At 37.0% G+C, this 12,399-nt stretch overlaps 1 protein-coding gene and 1 long non-coding RNA gene across 2 annotated transcripts in view; one reads left to right on the plus strand and one right to left on the minus strand.

Moving 5' to 3' along the window:
• The window catches only part of LOC149418558 (uncharacterized), a 29,445-nt gene that overhangs the window by 14,961 nt on the left and 2,085 nt on the right, over positions 1-12,399 (minus strand). The gene's annotated exons all lie outside the window — the stretch shown is intronic.
• Positions 591-3,119, plus strand: LOC149418559 (heat shock 70 kDa protein Ab-like). The gene has a single exon (XM_089638577.1). The coding sequence runs from the start codon at positions 953-955 to the stop codon at positions 2,873-2,875; it is 1,923 nt and encodes a 640-aa protein (XP_089494703.1). The 5' UTR covers positions 591-952; the 3' UTR covers positions 2,876-3,119.

Raw genomic sequence — 12,399 nt, forward strand, 5'->3', positions numbered from 1 at the left:
GTTGAAATGTTAATTTAATGTGCTTTATAGTGTGGAGACCAGATAGAATACATAATTGCTTACCAAGGCAGTGAAAAGAATCTTAAAAGAAAAAAGTGATGTAAATTCATTTACTGCACTTAAATTACATCGTATACATGTAATTTATTTTTATAATAATAATAATATTATCCGTACTGCTATTCTATTTCTATCGTGAACTTTGTTTTTATAACGACTGGACGTAAAAATTTTTTTTAAAAAAACGTAACTAAAATACGTGGACGTAAAAAAAAAAATGAAATAAATATATTAATAATGTATTATGCAGATGTAATGATGAGGCGATAAAACCAAATAATTCAGTTAAAAAAAATCATTCATAAAACCTACTTTATTTCGTTGTCGAAACCGGTTGTAATTCATGTTTAGATAAATAAATAAAATTGTAAAATTTGAATACTTTTTCTGAATCAAACGACAAGATATCACTTTAAATTTTGGAAGGAAATGTTTATTAGTATTTTTGATAAATATAAAATATATGTATTTTGTTTAATTTTTTTCGCATTTCTTTCGAATTTTAGAGAAAAATGTTTACTAGCCCTAATTTTTGGAAATTACAGGAATATTCTCGCAGCTATTGATTGGCGGAACGCTCTGGAAGGCGGCCAATACCGACCGGGCTATATAAGCAGCCGCTCTCGGCGGGAACAACAGTTTCATTTGAAATACAGACAGAGCAATATCAAGAGAAAGTCTCCTGACTCGCATTCAGCGACCTGCTATACAACACAATATTAAGGAGCGCAGAGTGAATAAAATTTCATCAAGCAAGAACTTACGAGAGACGGTTAAAAGCAGAATATAAAATTTAAAAAACTTCGAAAAGTAAAAAACCAAGCATCCAGAAGAGGTGGGAGACAAGATATTCAGAGAGTACCTATCACAACAAAAAGAAGAAACAGCAAAAATGGTGGCAATCGGAATCGATCTGGGGACGACGTACTCCTGCGTGGGTGTCTGGCAGCAAGGGAAGGTGGAGATAATCGCCAACGATCAAGGCAACAGGACGACGCCCTCGTACGTGGCCTTCACGGACAGCGAGCGGCTGGTGGGAGACGCTGCCAAGAACCAGGTGGCTATGAACCCCAGCAACACAGTGTTCGACGCCAAGCGACTGATCGGCCGCAAGTTCGCCGACCCCAAGCTGCAGGGCGACATGAAACACTGGCCCTTCCGCGTGGTACCTGCCGGCGACAAGGCGGCCGTGCGCGTGCAGCACAAAGGCGAGGAGCGCCAGTTCTCTCCCGAGGAGATCAGCTCCATGGTGCTGGCCAAGATGAAGGAGACTGCCGAGGCGTACCTGGGATGCAGCGTCAAGGACGCGGTGGTCACCGTGCCCGCCTACTTTAACGACTCTCAACGCCAGGCCACCAAGGATGCCGCCATTATCGCCGGAATCAACGTGCTGCGCATCATTAACGAGCCCACGGCGGCAGCGCTGGCATACGGGCTGGATAAGAACCTGGCGGGAGAGCGGAACGTGCTCATCTTCGACCTGGGTGGTGGAACTTTCGACGTATCCATCTTGAGCATCGACGAGGGCTCCCTGTTCGAGGTTCGGGCCACGGCTGGGGACACGCATCTGGGAGGCGAGGACTTCGACAACCGGCTCGTGAACCATCTAGCTGAAGAGTTCCAGCGCAAGTACAAGAAGGATCTGCGCGGCAATGCCCGTGCGCTCAGGCGTTTACGCACAGCCGCAGAGAGAGCCAAGAGGACGCTGTCCTCCAGCACGGAGGCGACCCTGGAGATCGACGCTCTCTACGAGGGTATTGACTTTCTCACGAAGGTTACCCGGGCGCGGTTCGAGGAGTTGTGCGCGGACCTTTTCCGCGGCACGCTGGAGCCTGTGGAGAAGGCACTAAGGGACGCCAAGATGGACAAGGGCTCCATCCACGACGTGGTGCTTGTGGGTGGCTCCACCCGCATCCCCAAGATACAGAGCCTGCTGCAGAACTACTTCAACGGAAAGCAGCTCAATCTATCCATCAACCCCGACGAGGCCGTGGCGTACGGCGCGGCGGTGCAAGCAGCCATCCTCAGCGGCGAGCAGGACTCCAAGATTCGTGACGTGCTTCTAGTGGATGTAGCCCCGCTGTCTCTCGGCATCGAGACGGCCGGAGGAGTCATGACCAAGCTGGTGGAGCGCAATGCCCGCATCCCTTGTAAGCAGACGCAGACCTTTTCCACCTTCTCCGATAACCAGCCCGGTGTCACGGTGCAGGTGTTTGAAGGCGAGCGCGCCATGACCAAAGACAACAACTTGCTCGGCACCTTCGAGTTGACAGGTATCCCGCCCGCGCCTAGAGGCGTGCCTAAGATCGAGGTCTCTTTCGATTTGGATGCTAACGGCATCCTGAATGTGTCTGCAAAGGAGATGGGTTCCGGCAAGAGTAGCAAGATAACCATCAAGAACGACAAGGGTCGGCTGTCGCAGCGAGACATCGACCGCATGCTGGACGAGGCGGAGAAGTTCCGCGCGGAGGACGAAGCACAACGAAAGACTGTGGAAGCGCGTAACAAGCTGGAGGGATACGTGTTCGGGGTGAAGCAGGCTGCAGAAGAGCAACCTCTGTCGGCCGAGGACAAGCAGACAGCTCTGGCGGCGTGCCAAGATGCTATCCGCTGGCTGGACGCCAACACGCTTGCCAGTGAGGAGGAATACCGACACCGGCTAGAGGAGCTGACCAAGGTGTGCACCCCCATCATGACCAGGCTGCACCAGCGGGCCTCGCAGCAGGCTGGCGCTGGCGCCCCGCCCTCTAGCTGCGCCCAGCAGGCAGGCCAGACTCACTCTCACACACGCCCCACCGTGGAGGAAGTGGACTAACTCTTATTACTTACTACATTCCTTCAATAAATAATGGTATGCAAGGAAGCGTAAAAATGGTGAACTCTGAATGTGTATTTAAGCTTTTATGTTTTGTAAACATTGTGATTCTGACTTATCTAGTCTAAAAAGGGTATTAGTCTACTTGTACATACATAATACTATGGTCTAATTAGGTTAAGCAGTGCCACGCATTTACTTGTAAAATTATTTATTTTAGTCATTAGTTGTAAATATTGTACAAATAAACATACATACATTTTTCATAACTTTCTTCTTTCATTTTAAAAAACTCGTCCCTAAACAATCATATATATATCATGTTTAAACTGATCAATGCAATCCCTGCCACCTGCTTGCCCGCCCTCGACCAATGGTAATGCCTGCTCAACACTCTCGGCGAGGCTATGCGAGGGAGTGGTGTACAAGAAGTTGGTAATGGTTAATACGGCCCCTTCACAATTGATAAGCATCCAAGCAAGTGAAGATTTAGTCCCTTGTTGGAATGTTAAAAAAGCTAAAAAAATATAAGTATTTTGTAGGCCCAAAGACAACTCGGTTTTTCCTTACTTCTAGTGAAATTGCACAAACATCTTCAAATGCTTAGATTCTTGAGCACATAATCAATTTTATTGGCTTGTCCAGTGCCCAGGAGTTGAGAGGATCTTGAACCCTTCCTATGTCAGGTAAAAGTTAAACTTGCAACAAATGCAGAAAGAGTTTATCTGTCAGGTGGAAGGCGATACAAAACAGTTATTTTTTACAAATTAAAATTACAAAACAAGTCAACAATGTTTTTTACGGGTTGATCCAAGCAAATCAGTTTGTTAAAAAAATTACAGAATAACACATCGCTAAATACTTACATAAAGAAGACCAATTTCTTTAACTCAGGCGACCCTCGTTGCAGAGCAGTCAGCAAAGGCTTAAATGTATTTCAAAACTTTGCAGCGGTTGCTGATATTTTGTTAATAGACATATTAATAAAAGTGAAGTCAGGGTTTAGGAATCCAAATAATATTAATATCGACAACAATATTTTAAGGCCTCACTTCAAAGTGTCTCATCGATGGGCCGTCTTGGGCCACCATGATGGGCCATTCCGAAGAGGCTCTACTGGCATCGGACGGATTATTATGGCAGTGCGATGGTAAGGGATGGCCTTAATGGCAGGGCTATGACACTCTCGTCAAGCCAACATCAACATCAAAATTTCGCATACATACACTTGTGCACAGAAGATCAATGCTGCCAGCTCATTTTTGCAGGCTCTATTGAAATACCTGTAGAACAGACTCTGTTGCGTCTACGACCTACGTTGTGTCTGTGCATTAGAAATGGCTATCGGTCTGTTGCAATCTGTACAACGCTAACCGCTCACCTTCGCACTAAATCAAGTAGGTATATCTGGTATTTTGGGCTAAAAGTGGCTCCCAAATTCAACTGTTGGATGTACTTGGAAAGGATTAGTAACTAGTGAAGGATTTATAAAGGTTTAGCAACTGGTCATTGTTAAGAAATAATCTACTAGCCATATACAAGACGCCCAGTTTCTTGGAAGCCAGATTTACCAATTCTTGAGCCGGTTATTGGCTCAAAAAAATTATTATTCTTGTGTAATATTTCAAAGAACTATCTGATTATTTCGGTCATTGCGTTGTTCATCACTGAATGTTTTTTTAATCTGTTGGTTAATATTATGTAGGTACCTTATTACACACAGAGTTACGCAGGCAAACCTCTTAATAATACAGTACCAACCTAGTCATTTTTATGTGGAATCAAATCGGGGACGATGATCCTTCGTGGGTGTAAAGCTCTCGACTAGCAAGCCGAAGGACGCTGGTTCAAATACTTGCGCACGCAAGTTAATTTTATTTTTGATAAATTTGTACACTTGCTCCACATTCCAGAGTGGAAGATACTCTCAGTATCGCCTTGGTTTAAGACTACCATTCAGAGTTAAAAGAGTTAGCCCTTCTGGGCGGAAGGAGAGAGGCTCCTCCGACTACCTCTCACCCCAGAAGATAGGTGGAAACTTGAGTGGCAAACGGCCAACGTGGGAAATGCCCATCTCATACAGGACCCCACCGAGAGACAGCCTGGGTTCTCACTGCCTCGCAAAACCTGGTCCGCCATCAATAGGTTAAGGTGCTCCCATAGCCGCTGTGCCCACATGATGCACAGATGGGGCCTTAAAGAGTCGGCGATGTGTGAATGTGGTGCGGTGCAGACTACCGAACATGTGGTCAACGAATGCCCGCTCCATTCATTCCCCGGCGGGATTGATGAGGTTCACATGGCGACGCCTGAGGCCCTAAAATGGCTCGCAGATCTAGATGTCCCCCTCTGACCCCCCACCATACGAAAGAAGAAGAAGAAGAGTTAAAATGTTGCTTGAAATGGCTTTATCCATGTTTGGTGCCCAGATCTGAATAGCCAGGTACTCCCCTGTCTTCCTCTTCCCCTACAAACAACCTTCAGCATCAGAACATACCCCAATTGGGGTTGCCGTATTCGCACTGGCTTCAGGCGGTTGGGAGCAGTTGGGATGATTGGTTTAAATCCCGGTGAGCGCTACAAAATTTTATTTGATCAAATTATATTATTTCCCAATTTACTAATTTAGAATGTCAGCTGTCAAGGTGATAGATCCCGTACAAATGATTCTAGGAATCGCATCGCTGATGATATGGCATACCCATAAGCGAAATTAAGAAAAATAGAAAACTTTTTAAATGTCCATGAGATCTGGTGCGAGGTATAAGATAGTATCTATCATCTATCGTGGCCGTTTGACGATATCATGGAAAAGTGATTTGAACACTGAATATGGAGTAAGTAAAACAGGATTATGTTTTTTTAAATTTATTTATTGGCTCGCCAACAGAATACATCACATAATTTTTACAGTATTTTACATTTATACATGGTTATAATGTTGTTTCTAATTATAGGTGAGCACAACATTCATCTCAATATTCTTTGTATAATAGTAATTGGTTAGTTACAGTAATAATCAATTTAATTAACTGACCCAATATAATAAACACCTACTTTACCCAGCTAAATCGTCAAGGCTTGGGTACAAATTTATTTGGGCAAAAAATGGAAAAATTTGGATAAGAAAAAATGAAACATCTCCAATCTTACAAATAAGAAGCTCAGAAGACATCCCCTCCGAATAAATAATAATAACACCACATAGCAAACACCAATCAACCTTTAACATGGCTGAAGAAAACCATATACACGAAAATTATAAATGTAGAAACCCATATGAACTGAATCTACTTTTTAAAAATGTTAATTTCTCGATATTAAACATGAATATTAGAAGTTTAAGGAAACACTTCGATGAGCTCTGTATCCTTATTAATAACCTAGATTTTTCTCCAAGCGCAATTGTTTCGACCTAAACTCAAATGAGAGATGTTATTCCATATAACTTATCAGAATATACCACAATTTCCTCTGCCTGTAAGCATACTGGTCATGATGGAGTTACTATCTTCTTTCATAATACTCTGAAAAATGTTGCCACTGAATTTATTGAATTTAAGTCAGCCAATGCAATAAAATTAACCTTTTTTCAAAACAACTATAAATATCATGTACTAGCCATATACATATTTTATTTGTAAAAGAACTAAAATCTTTTGTTAGAAATCTTGACAGAAACAATTTTACTTTTTCCATTTTGACAAGTGACATTAATATAAATATTAATGATAACAATATAAATGTAAATTGTCAAAATGAGTATCTAAATTGTTTATCAAGCTCTGGATATATGTCATATATTAGCTCACCAACAAGAGTAACCTTAACCTTTAACTATGGACGTGAAAAAAAAATTACACTCCCATGGACGTCGGGTCACACAGACCCCTTCATAAAATTCTTCTAATTTTCAAACCTGGACCAATCTGACTTTAGCAAGGAGTTTATATGTATAAAGTATTTATAAATAAAAGATCGAGTTATAAAAATAATCAACTTTTATTCATATTTTAATAATTATCTCCAAATTTAACAAACCTAGTCAGTTTTCAGTCTTAATTGACTTGAGATCATATTAAGGCTCCTTAATTATAGTAGGTATTACAAAAATCAAAACCAATAATTTTTCCTAGCTAATAAAAGAAACAGTAACAAAAAGTCATAAAAAAAACTTCTGAAAGAAATAAAATAAAAATTCTCACAAGGATCAAACTTATGTAAAATTACTGGCACTCAGAACATAGAGGCTTGGAACACTGAAGACAAATTGGCTTCTTGCAGTTAATACAGGCATGGGTTGTCTTTCTAGAGAGCTTTGATGGGCAAAATCTACATCTTTTACGATTTTTAGGACCAACTTCTTCACCTCTAATTCAAGCGAAGGATCATTTACAAACATTACTTTACGCCTGCAATGTTCATTTGTTGGTTTGGTACCACCTTTCACAGCTGATGTAGTTGGCTCACTACTGTCCGCCATTTTGTTTTTAAATCTAGAATAAATTAAAAAAGATTATAATACTAAAATGTAAGAAAATTATAGTAGACGGGTCACATAGGCCCTAGTATATTTGTATGGAAATTATAGTCAACGGGTCTCCCAGGCCCTGATCAAATTTTAAATGATTATTACTCACGTAATAAATGCCGGATGACACGACCTTCTCCCTCCTTGGTCAAAACACAACTAAAACTGAAGCTACTGAGACGCGCGGGGATGGCACGCGCGGGGAAGGTGTTTATTCCGAGAAATTGAAGAAGGGGTTGGGCCTCTGAGACCCGACGTCCATAGTTAAAGGTTAAGTAACTCTGCATGTTTACACCACAAATTTGTCAAGTCGCACAAGGCGGCCAATATTATCTCTTCAATTCTCGAAACTAATATCACAGATCATTACCCGACCTTTTATGGACACCATTTCAAAAATACACCTTTAAACCGAAATTCCGTAACTCTAGAAAAAGTAGACATTGATTATAAAACTCTAAACTCTTTACTTCAGTCAGAAAACTGGGAAAATGTAATATCAATAGAAAATCCACATTTAGCATTAGAGAATTTCTATAATACTCTTAGAGATTATATTCTAAAAAGTGAAAGTAAAATAGTCATCACGAACAGAAAATATAAAAAAAATTAAACCTTGGATTACAATTAAACAAAGGGATAAATTGTATAGAGAAATGTTAAAATATCAAATGGATTGCCAAAATAATAATCTCAGAACAATGCCTTATCTGAAAACAAAATATCTAATGTACCGAAACTTACTAAATAGACTGATACGAAACTGCAAAAAGAAATACTATTGTGAACAAATTGAAAATGCTAAAAATAATACTAAAAAAACTTGAAATATTATAAATGAAATTGCCAACAAAAAAATTATGTCTTCAAATATTGTAAATGAGGTTAAAATAAATAATGAAATAATAACTAACAAATCGACCATTGCAGAATGTTTTAATAACTTCTTTACAAATATAGTAGACGAGGTACTTGAATCCTCCGGCATTAATGTTAATGATGATTATATGGAGACATCTCCTCAATTAGATTCTAATAACGATTCAATTAACTCTATAGAATATTTTTCTCCTATTACATTTAATGAAATTGAAAAATATATTGATAGCCTAAAACCATCCAACTCTAAGGGAAATGATGGACTATCATGTGATACATTAAAAAAAATAACATGTCTTAACTCCATTACAACATATTTTTAATATATGCCTCAAAGATGGTCATTTTCCAGAACAATTTAAAATCTCCACTATAATACCTATTCATAAATCTGGGGATACGCATAAATTAGACAATTACAGGCCAATATCACTTGTTTCAAACCTATCAAAAATATTCGAAAAATGCATCAAATTTAGAGTCATTGAACACTTAGAAAAATATAAAATTCTATCGAAAAACCAATACGGCTTTCATAAAGATCTAAGCACTGAGGATGCCATATATGAATTGACAAAAAATATTTACACATCTATCGATAAAAACAATAAATGTCTTGCCATATTCCTAGATTTAAGAAAAGCTTTCGACACCGTTAATCATAATTTACTCATTAAAAAAATTAACTCGGCTGGGCTTCAAAAAAGACACACTAAAACTACTATCAAACTATCTTAAAGACAGAACACAAAAAACAAAAATTGGGAATAATTATAGTTCAGAGACACAGATAAAAAACGGAGTTCCGCAGGGAACTGTGCTTGGCCCGATTTTATTCTTAATTTATATAAATGATTCATATAATTTTGTAATCCCTGGTAAAATTTTTCTTACGCCGATGACACGGCAATAATAGTGGATGGTAATAATTGGACAGAAACTTTTTCGAAAGCAACTGTATGTATTTCACTTGTTTCAAAATGGTTAAAATACAACAAACTTGTTTTAAACTACAGCAAAACATTTTACTTACCTTTTTATAAAAACATAAAAAACAAACCAAATGACAACCTTAAAATTAGAATCCATAATACAACTTGCAATCAAGAAATGTGCTTCCTGTGCAACGAACTCGCTAATGTCAAAAAAATAAAATATTTAGGAGTATCAATAGATATTAATCTTAATTGGAAATCACATATTAATCAAACCACTTCTAAACTAAGATATCTTACCTACATATTTTATAGACTCAAGGAAATTTTAAACGCTGAAAAATTGAAAATGATCTATTTCTCCCTGGTGCAATCTGCAATCACTTATGGCATAATAGGATGGAGTGGTGCACCTGATACATTTATTAAGCCCCTACAAATAATTCAAAAATACATAATTAATGTCATATATAACAAAAAATAAAACATTCTCGACCGACCTATTATACAAAGAATCTAAATTATTTAACATTCGTAAATTATTTATATTACAAACTATGAAATATTTATTTAAAAACAAAAATAAATGAAAACAGAATGAGCAAAAGAACAAATAATATATTTTATACCCCCCAAACAAATACTAAATTAATGCAGACACATAGCAGTTTCATTGGTCCTCGTACATTTAACCTTCTACCACTACAAACTCAAATGATAAATAAAACGATAGAATATGTTAAAGAGGTAAAAATATGGCTGAATGACGCAGATATTGAAACGCTTTTACTATAAATTTATTGATCCTTTCTACAACTCACTTGCTGAAACTTTATAAACTATTGTACATAATGTTTTCTCTTTACTTTTTATAATAACTAGGTATAAACAAAACAAAAAAAAAAACTTTTTCCACTTATACAGGGTGTCCGGAAACTCGTAGTACAAGCGGGAAACTGGTGAATCTACATCACATTTGGAGTCGATTTTGTAGTATATTTTTTTTTTATTTGAGCTTTCGTTATCGAGTAAATCGAGTTTGAAGTTGATTTTTTTTTTTTTTTTTTTTTTTTTTTAATCAAATTCTTATAAATTATTACTGAAGATCAAAGTACCCAACTAATTAAAACTATTTGAAAGTAAAACAAATGAAGAAACTCGGATTTGAAGCATTATTTTGAAATCACCCTTCATTTAACCCGGTGTAATCATAAAATATTTCTGCTCTGCAGGGTTAAAACATCTGTTATTCAACCCTAAACACCAGAAAAAACTTTAACCCTAAAATAGCCGAAAAATATTTTTTTTTGGTTTTTTTTTTTTTTGAAAATGCTCAAATCAAAAAACTTTATGTTTTTTTGGGTTCCCCATGTGGTGTAGATTCTCCAGTTTCCCGCTTGTACTACGAGTTTCCGGACACCGTGTATATATTATACTTAGGTACTTGAAATATAGTAATCGTTTTATATTACCCACACTCAGGCAGTGCCTTAGTGGGTTTTCATTTCTTGTGTATACAGTTTGGTATTATATATTATGTTATTACTTACTATCTATTAATATGTATAATATATGTAAAGAAATGAAAATAAATAAAGTTAAAAAAATAAATAAAAATTACAAGAATGTATATAAAAACAAGGAGGATCGAAATCAATTATTAGGAAGAAAGATGAATACATGCTTACAAATATATTATATACAAGTATGTACGCATACATGCACACAACTAAATACAGATATACATACATATATACACATATATATGTACACACATACATAGATCCATACATACATACAAACATATACACATTTAAATACAAACACACACATAAGCATATATGCATAGATGTGTACACTGTACGCATATTGTATGCAAACATGTACACACACATGCACGCACAAATGCATATATTGTGGAGCTAGGTGATTAGTAATGAAATTGAAATTATAAAATGGCTCTAAGTGAAGAGATCATCAGGTATAAGTATGTATCCAAAATCTATCCAAAAGGTTACAGGGTTTCTTGTGGATCTCGGTCTTATATTAAGGTTAATTTGATTAATTAAAGATGAATCATACACATTGTTAATGATTTTAAACAGAGAGATTATATCTGATATGTTTCTTCTTTTGGCGAGTGAGACTTCTTTAAAGTGAATAAGTCTTTCAGCATAGTTACCGAGATTCCGATGTACTCCAGATTTGTAAACTACTATTCTTAAGTATTTTTTTAAAACGGTCTCCACTTTCCCGCTATGAATTACATAATGTAGTGACCAAATCACAGCGCCGTACTGTAACATGCTTCTTAGACAAATAACTAAAAGTACATTACAAACGCTACTCTAATTTGTAGGAATCAACAAAGTGCTGGTATAGATTAGGCTTAATTCTATAAATTGAGTCAATAAATATATCAATAGTACCGCCATACTTGTTTCTCGGATCATACATCCTATTGGACAGTGAGTGTGTCTGATAGTTAGTTGTGTATGTATTGGAGAAGAATGTTATATCTCAAGCAACGCAACATTTTTATTTTGAATGCTGGTCTTTCACCATGGAGATATTAAGAGTTTTCCTCACTCCGTAAAACTTGCAAAATCTTATTTTTGTTTGGTTTTGTTTGTATATGTTCAAGCGATTGAGTATTATACTAGATATTCATTATCTATTAGTAAATCTCTATGTTGAGAAAAAATAGTTTTTATATTTTCAAGCAATTGAGTATTATACTAAATAATAATAATAATACTTGGATGACTTGTATAGCGCCGTTTTTGTGCAAAAACACCTCAAGGGCGCTATTCACTATCTATTAGTAAATCTCTATGTTGAGAAAAAATAGTTTTTATATTTTCAAGCAATTGAGTATTATACTAGATATTCATTACTTATAGTAAATCTCTATGTTGAGAAAAAATAGTTTTTATATTTTCAAGTAATTGTTCTCTTCGCAAAAGCGTTCTCTTAGCAAAAATGCTAAGAGAACGCTTGGTGCATGCTTGGTGTTCTCTCTTTTAATAACTGTTTATACATATATTGGGGTATGTTGAGTGGCTGATGGATGGAAAAAACTTCAATAGTAAAAAGATTTTTTGTTAAAGCCTACACTTAAATAATGGCAATACCATATTTGATAAAGTGACATTTTCATGTTTGTCAATGTTTGTCTT

This window comes from Hesperophylax consimilis, chromosome 13 (genome assembly GCF_061612785.1).
Source record: "Hesperophylax consimilis isolate HC1 chromosome 13, BYU_Hcon_1.0, whole genome shotgun sequence".
Taxonomy (NCBI): Eukaryota; Metazoa; Arthropoda; class Insecta; order Trichoptera; family Limnephilidae; genus Hesperophylax; species Hesperophylax consimilis.